The sequence below is a fragment of the Otolemur garnettii genome, unplaced genomic scaffold, assembly GCF_000181295.1.
Source record: "Otolemur garnettii isolate 467f Iridium unplaced genomic scaffold, OtoGar3 scaffold00031, whole genome shotgun sequence".
Taxonomy (NCBI): Eukaryota; Metazoa; Chordata; class Mammalia; order Primates; family Galagidae; genus Otolemur; species Otolemur garnettii.
The window spans coordinates 13,540,788-13,548,775 of NW_003852426.1; the positions used below are offsets into that span (position 1 = coordinate 13,540,788).

Sequence of the window (7,988 nt, forward strand, 5' to 3'; positions counted from 1 at the left end):
AGAGTGCCGTAGCATCACAGCTCACAGCAACCTCCAACTCCTGGGCTCAAGCGAGTCTCCTGCCTCCGCCTCCCAAGTAGCTGGGACCAAAAGCGCCCACCACAACAAACACCTGGCTATTTTTTGGTTGCTGCCATCATCATTGTTTGGCAGGCCCAGGCTGGATTTGAACCCGCCACCTTAGGTTTATGTGGCTGGCGCCTTAGCCACTTGAGCCACGGGCGCCAAGCCTACATACAGGCTTACTCTTGATGAATCTTCTCCAGTTTCCTGACATAGTCAATCTGCATAGGTCTGAAACCTATTCCTCCAAGTCGCCTCTAGATTTGTGTAATTTATTACACTGTATCTCAATCATCTGTTTATACAAGTCTGTAAACCACCAGGCTGTGAACTCCTTGAGGGTAGGAACTCTTACCCATTAGAATATTGGTATGGGCAGAGTGTTAAGCATTCTCCAAGATGCTCAACAATAAGGTGATTTTTCCACTGCATTCAGAACTGTTCAAATTTAGCTGGTTCCTCAATCCCAGGACAGTTATAGTAGGAACGAGGACTCTGTTCCTGAAGTTGCAACAAATCAGGGATTCTCATCTCATTTCGCCCAGGTCCCAGCCCTTTCTGTTCTGCAACTCCTGTCTGAAGAAGCAGATGCCCTGGACGGCTCTTGGGGAGCGCTCTACACTAATTTTGCATCTGCAATTAGTATTAATTACCCCATTGAAGAAAAGTGCCCTTCGTTTTAGGGCTTCTTTCCTCCAGTTTGGACTGGATGGAGTTGCAGTGTGGGGAAAATGAAAGCCACTTGAAAAGGAAAGAACAGAGAACCGAGCGCGGGGAAGAATGGCCGAGGCCGACGCACAACAGACGCCAAAGCGCAGCGCTCCTAGCCAAGCTTGGGTTTCCCCACATCCCCGCCTCCTTCGCTAAGCTCGACCCACTTTCGGGCGGGACCTCCCACTTCAACCAATTCTGGGAGTCGAACCCTGGCGGTTTGTACTCTTTCTTTCCAATGGGAAAAAAAAGAAGCATCTTGGCTCCAATGACCAATCGGAGGAGGCGGCGCCTGGTTGTCAGGCAGGTTTGTGAGAGTTTGGGCCAATTGGAGACGCAGACACCGCTCGACCCGGGCGCAGCGCGCAGGCGGTGGCGAAGAGACGCCGAGCGGGCCGAGTGCGGCCGAGCAAAGCCGGAGCCGGATCGGGGCCGCAGGAGCTGTGCCGGGTCCGGACGGGCCGAAATGCCCTATAAACTGAAAAAGGAGAAGGTGAGCATGGCCTTTCCCCCGCGCGCCTCCGCGTTGGGGCCTGCTTGGAGCTCTGGGAGGGGCCCGAGCCAGGCCCGGGACAGCCCCAGGCTGACCCTCCCGTCCGGCCCCCGCAGGACTCAACGGGGCCAGCCCTCCGCCCCCGCGGCTGGCAGCACCCCCAGCCGGTGCCGCAGCTAGGATAGCTTCCCCACCTTGTCCCAGAGAGATTCACCCCAAATACACCTCTCTCCCTCCCTCCATTTCTTCTCTTACCTCTGGCCCAGGGTAACCTCCTTCCTCCAGATCCGCTCCATTTCCAGGTCACTCCCCAGCTCCCCCAGCCCCGCCTCCAGCCCCAGTCCCCCGTCCCCCACCTATTTGGGACAGCTCTTCTGAAACTGCACCTCCCTCCAGAAGTGCCCCCTCCCCCCTGCCCTGCGCAGCCCATTGCTGCTCTTCTCACCAGCTTGGACCTGCCACTCCACAGTCCTCTACAACCTCTTCTTCCTCCACTCCAAGCCCCTGACCTAGAACAGCGCTGCTTTCTGTCTTCACCACCCAGATCTGGCCTAGGCCCCTCCCTCTAGTTCTTCCTTCACACACAAACTTGTAAGCTAGGACAGAGCCCTTCTTTCTGTTGATGGAACCTCAGACCGTCAGTGCTAAAAGGGACCTCTGAGCGCAGGCAGTACAATCCCTAGTGGTACAGATGAAGTGACTGAAGCCCCAACAGGGGAAGGGACTTGTCCAAGGTCACACAGCCTGCTGGAGGCCCAGCTGCAATATCAGATCTCCTGACTTAAAGACCTTTTTTGTACCAAAGCCCTCCTAACATCAACTGGCTCCCTGGTGCATCCTAGACCAGTCACCTTTCCTAATCTGAGCAGGCTCCTACCCTTACTCTAATCCTAGGATAACCTTTGCATTTTTCCTTTTTTTGCATCAGTGTTGGATTTCTGCCTTTCCTGAGGCATACTATCTTCAAATCATGGATCTTCCCTCCCTGTCAGATTAGTGTTCCTTCTTACCTTGCAGGCCAGCAACCCTTGGACACTCATGCCTTTATTATGATGTCCTGACACGACCATCTCTTCACGTTGTCTTCTTTACCTTCCTCACTTCTCCTTCCTCAGTGCTCTCTTCCTCTGTTCCTCCTCTCTGCCTTTTTCTACCCTCTGTTTCCTGCTGTTGCTGAGGTCTGACTCAGAGGTGTGGTTCTTTTGAGGTACAGACTCACACAGAGGATGCTAGGATACCAGTTCCAGCCTCCCCCAGCTTCTCCTCTCCTGGCACTGGTCTGGTATTTGGGGCACCTGCATGATGACCCCAGAGGTATATTGCTTTAATTTGCCCTCTGGCTGACTGGGTTAGTAGGCTGCCATCTCTGACTTACCAGTCCAACTTTTTATCCTGGGGCCATTGTATATTTGCCATCTGTGATTCTGGCTTGTCCCTATAACCTCTCAGGGTCTGAGGTTCTGAGTATAGGGTTGGTGATGGTGTACTAGGTGTTGAACCTTCTAGATCTGGACAAGGTTTTGTGCCCCCCCCCCCCAAGGCCCTGTTCTTGGGGATTGGGCGCTTGGAGGTGGTTTGGGCAACTCAGTTATAAAATGATGCACACAGAAGTCAGCCACACCAGGGGCAGAGGGTTATGGAATTTAGGGGAAGATGGTGAGCTCTCCACTCATCTGTAGTTTTTAGTTTTTTGGACCAGATACTATCCCATTTGCAGAAAACCTTTGCTTGTTAGAATGATTGATTGAGAAGAAGAGAAATCCTTCATTAGACTTGCTAGAACTATAGGTATAAGTAATTGATTGGGAAAGGTGTTGGAAGGATTGGTATATGGAGCCAAAAAGGTTTAACTTTCTGCTTTTGATTTTTGGCTGCCTTTGGCCACTTTCAATGTTTGGCAAGCTCTGAGGAGGAGTAGGGTGACAGTGTGACTGAGGTTTGCCCTGGATGGGGCCCTTTCTTCTTCATATCTGCTGGTCCCAGTCCTGGCCATCTTTCATAGCCTCTTCCTGGAAGCCTTTCTAAACCCTCGGTCAGGAGTGAGCCCTCCCTTCTTTCTTGGATTTGCAGAATACTTAGTAGGCCACTTATGGCCCATTTTTGTTTGGCTTCAGACTGGAATTAATTGTGGACAAGTCTTTTTCTTTCCCCTGGAAATAATAAATAAACTCCATTTTGGTTTGGCACCTCCCTTGCACACGGTAGGTGCTTAGTGGATAGGTGCTAGGTAAGTTTCTTGGGGGAATTTGTATCCCTCCCTTTTCCTCATGTTGTGATCTGGCTTCTGTGTTCCTGAGTGGGGTGGCCCTATTCCCTCCCACTTTCTTCTTATTGATAATAATAGTAATAACATTGACCAACTTTAGGGCTTATGTGTGCCGGACACTGTGCTAAGGGAGGTGTGTATTGTGATTGTTGTTATTTAATAGATTAGGAAATTGAAACTCAGAAAGGCTAGAAAACGACTTGCCCATAATTATATAGCTAGTAACCACCCCAAACAGAGGGCTGGTTCTAAACCCATTCTCTCTCTTTCTCTCTCTCTCTCTTTTTTTTTTTCTTTGAGACGGAGTCTCACTTTGTTGCTCTTGGTATCAAGAGTGCCATGGTGTTATAGCTCACACCAGCCTCAAACTCTTGGGCTCAAGCAATCCTCTTGTCTCAGCCTCCCAAGTAGCTGGGAATGCCCGGCGCCTATAGCTCAAGCGGCTAAGGTGCCAGCCACATACACCAGAGCTGGCGGGTTCGAATCCAGCCCAGGCCTGCCAAATAGCAATGACAACTGCAACCAAAAAATAGCTGGGCGTTGTGGTGGGCGCCTGTAGTCCCAGCTATTTGGGAGGCTGAGGCAAGAGAATCGCTTAAGCCCAGGAGTTGGAGGTTGCTGTGAGCTGTGATGCCACAGCACTCTACCTAGAGCAATAGCTTGAGACTATGTCTCAAAAAAAAACCCCAAAAACAAGTAGCTGGGACTATAGGCGCCCACCACAATGCCCAGCTATTTTTTTAGAGACGGGATCTTGCTCTTGCTCAGGCTGGTCTCTAACTTCTAGCGATCCACCCACCTCGGCCTACCAGAGTGCTAGGATTACAGGCATGAGCCACTGCACCTGGCCCCCAAACCCATACTTTTAACCATGGTGCTGTGCAGTGCTTGTAATGTTTGCACTTCACCTGTTCTGTAGGAACCAGGGAGCAAGGATGGTGGGCCTGGTTCCCCTATGCCTACTCACACCTGCACACCAAGGCAACTGGATCTCTCTTAGGTACATTCCCTGATAGAGATGTCTCAGGCATCATCCTGAGTGCTGTAGGGTGGGTGGAAGAGTACAAAAAAGAATAGGCAGCTTGTGATCAAGCAGAGAGATCAGATGTATACAAAGATGGGTCAGCTTTGTCCAAGGAACCTATATCTGGGGTGAGTGCAGGCAGACACTTCAGTGTTGTGTCCTGCCTGTGTTTCTTTCATCTTTTGCCCCAGCCTAAGCTCAGAACTACTAACAAGTGGTCAGTGTGGCCAGCTAGGTCAGTGGGCAGTGAGAGAGTGCTCAGCCCAAAGAAGGGGCCCTTTCCCCCTTGTGCTATTGTGTGGAACTGCTCCATACCACACCTTTCTTCCTTCTCGCCCCCAGGAAACCTTCCCCCAGCTCCAGCCCACACAAAGCTCTCTTCTCCCTGAAATCCTTTTGCCCCCATAGTCAAAATCACTCGATTTAACACTTCTCACTGAAGGGGCTTGGCTGCTATTGAATTGCAGAATCTCAGAGCTGGAAGTGATTTCCAAGATTCTCCAATCTAGTCCTCATTTAAAGCTTGAATCCCTTTTGCAACATGTTTTACATGAGGTCACCCAGCCTATGTTTAAATGCTTTCAGGGTTGGGGAGTTTTCAGCTTTACCAGGCAGCCAGCTTTTGTGCAACTGCTCTGTGAGAAAATTCTTCCTGGTTTAGAGCTTCAGCCTAACTTCTTTCAACTTCAGCCTTTAGGTCCATGTGGACAAGTTGCATCTTCAGTCCACATGGCAGCCCCTCATTTGTTTAAGATCCATCTTGGTCCTCATCTTCCATGACTCCTTCTTTCAATTGTTAAATATCCCAGTTCCTGCAGCTGTTGCTCTTGGGACATGCTTTTGAATCAACTCCTAGTGTGACTTGCATTTCTCTCTGAGAAAAACTGGGATTTGTCATTGCTTATCCCAAAGCCTGATGATCACAACTGAACTAGATCCCTCAGGATGACCCCGTCAGTGGCAAGCACTCTGCATGGGTCTGTTAACAGGATGGAAGGTCATGTAAGCTGCAGTGACTGCCATGGCACACAGATGATTTGTGTTGAGCTTCTAGTCAGACCTAAATCCTCAAGTCTTTTTCACATTTTCTCCGTTCTGTCCCTGTGCAGTTGTTTGTTGGCCCTTCGCATAGGGAGAGATGCTGGGCAGGCTAGGGCTCTGAGCCAGTTGCCAGGTTCCCAAGTGAAACTTCAGACTGGTGCTCACTGTTTGTAGCAGATAAGGGCTTTGCCTCATCCCTGTTCCAGGGCTTGTGAAACAAGGTGCTCTTGGCATTTTTAATGGGACAATTCCTGTACCTCTTATTCTCTAGCATCCCTGGGACCCACTGATTAAATGAGAAAAGAGATGATTTCCTTCCCTCCAGCATAAAAGCTTCTGGCACTTTTCTGACCACTTAGCCAGAGCCAGTTTGAGCAGCCCATTCCCTCCTGGTTTTCCCGTTTCCCCTAAGCCTTCCCCAGCCTCTGTAGCAGCCTGGTAAGGTGAAAGATGAAAGAGCAGTCTCATGCTTAATTAGTGTATGTTAGGGATAACTTCCTAACTAGATTCTAAACTCCTTGGAGGGGCAGAATCTGCCTTTGTCCCTTTGTGTGCAACAAAGATCTAAGGTCCAGATAAGGCCTCTCCCTTTTCCTGGTGTCTGCTATCCTTACCTCTCTATTTCCTCCCTGCAGGAGCCCCCCAAGCTTGCCAAAGGCACGGCCAAGCCCAGCAGCTCGGGGAAGGATGGCGGAGGCGAGAATACTGAGGAGGTAATAAATTAGGCACAGCCCTAGTTTAGTAGTGCAGGTGCCAGCTCCAACTCCTGGATGACAAGTGGGATAAGGGATCCCAGGGGCCAGAAACTACCTAAGCAGAAGGGAAGAGGCTTCCGTAGCCTGGGAGGGACCTGGACAGCCCATCTAGACTGCCCTCAAGTAAGATTTCCCTTTGGCTAGTGTAAACCACATAAACTCCGTAGGTCTTCAAACTCCCCAGAGATTCCTATGAAAGTTGTTTCTCTGTCAGGGCAAAAATCAGGAGGGTCTGGGGAAAAGGGGGAAAGTCCATAGGTGTTTGGGTGACAAATGACATCAGTATGGCTCTGGCTGGGGCCCGGGATTGGGAGTGGCTGGTATCCCTGTGTCAGGCAGGACTACCATTGGTCTTCATAAAATGAGAGCGTAACTGAAAGACAGTTCTGAGCAGAGGTCAGTGCAGCTCAGGAGTCTTGGGCTATAAAGCAATAAATGGCAAGCTGAGAGAGCACTAAAGCAGGAAGGGACTTAAGGAAGTCCAGAGTATGTTTATGAAAGTTTAGGGGGGCTTGGCGCCTGTGGCTCAGGTGGCTAAGGTGCCAGCCACATACACCTAAGGTGGTGAGTTCAAATCCAGCCCGGGCCCGCCAAACAACAATGAAGGCTGCAACCATTAAAAAAAATACATATAGCCAGGAGTTGTGGTGGGTGCCTGTGGTCCCAGCTACTTGGGAGGCTGAGGCAAGAGACTTGCTTGAGCCCAGGAGTTGGAGGTTTCTGTGAGCTGTGATGCCATGAAACTCTACCCAGGGTGACAGCTTGAGGATCTGTCAAAAAAAAGTAAGTTTAGGGGGATGCGTAGCGGATGCTTTGGATGGCAGATCATCCCATGACTGTGTCCAGTGGGCACCTGAAAGCTGGTGATCAGTGCTTCTCTGCTTCCTCCCTCTTGCATCATGGACAGGTCTTATGGGAGATGAGACTGATTAACAAGTGTTTGGGGTTAACCTTGAGTTTAGATTTTCCTGCGGACTTCTGGTCCTATCACTTCTAAAGAGATCCAAGCACAGGAGGCGGCGCCTATGGCTCAAAGGAGTAGAGCGCCAGCCCCATATACCAGAGGTGGTGGGTTCAAACCCGGCCCTGGCCAAAAAAAAAAACTGCAAAAAAAAAGATTCAAGTACTTTTAAGACCTGTGACCATCATTTTAGGTCTCACTTGGTTTGACTGTCTCTGGAATAATCCTTATCACTCAGCACTGTGGCCATTTGTTCCTGTCTGCATCTGTGCATCTCTCCCACCGACTGTGAACTGTGAAGGAGGGAGCTATGTGTTAATCTCCATTGCTTCTTTCCCATACCTGTGTACTTACCCCTTGGTTCAAAGGAGGTGCTTCTGGGAAGATACTCTAGGCTCTGTCTTCCCTTAAAAATGAGGACGTTTGTGGGCCCCATGGGGAATGTGGTTGGGAGCTGGCAAATGACATTTGAAGAAGCAAGAGAGACTTAGAAACAGGATTTAAAGAGAGAGAAAGGAGTATTTAGGGAGCTGTTCCTATCTTTTGCCTTACTTACTCCCACTTCTTTAGTTATTAGGTAGCTTGGATGTCATTTCCTTGAAGCAGTCTTCTTCCCCCAGTCACCACTATCCCCAGGATGTGTGCTCAGGACTCTTTTTTTTTTTTTTTTTTTT

General features: G+C 49.9%; 1 protein-coding gene across 1 annotated transcript in view; it reads left to right on the forward strand.

Moving 5' to 3' along the window:
- Positions 1–1,067: 1,067 nt before the first annotated feature.
- PPP2R5D (protein phosphatase 2 regulatory subunit B'delta) overlaps positions 1,068–7,988 on the forward strand; it is a 25,779-nt gene continuing 18,858 nt past the window's right edge. The window contains exons 1-2 of the mRNA XM_003789202.2: positions 1,068–1,267; positions 6,234–6,311. Of these exons, the coding sequence (XP_003789250.1) occupies positions 1,241–1,267; positions 6,234–6,311 (105 nt within the window). The 5' untranslated portion in view covers positions 1,068–1,240. The remainder of the gene's footprint in view (positions 1,268–6,233; positions 6,312–7,988) is intronic.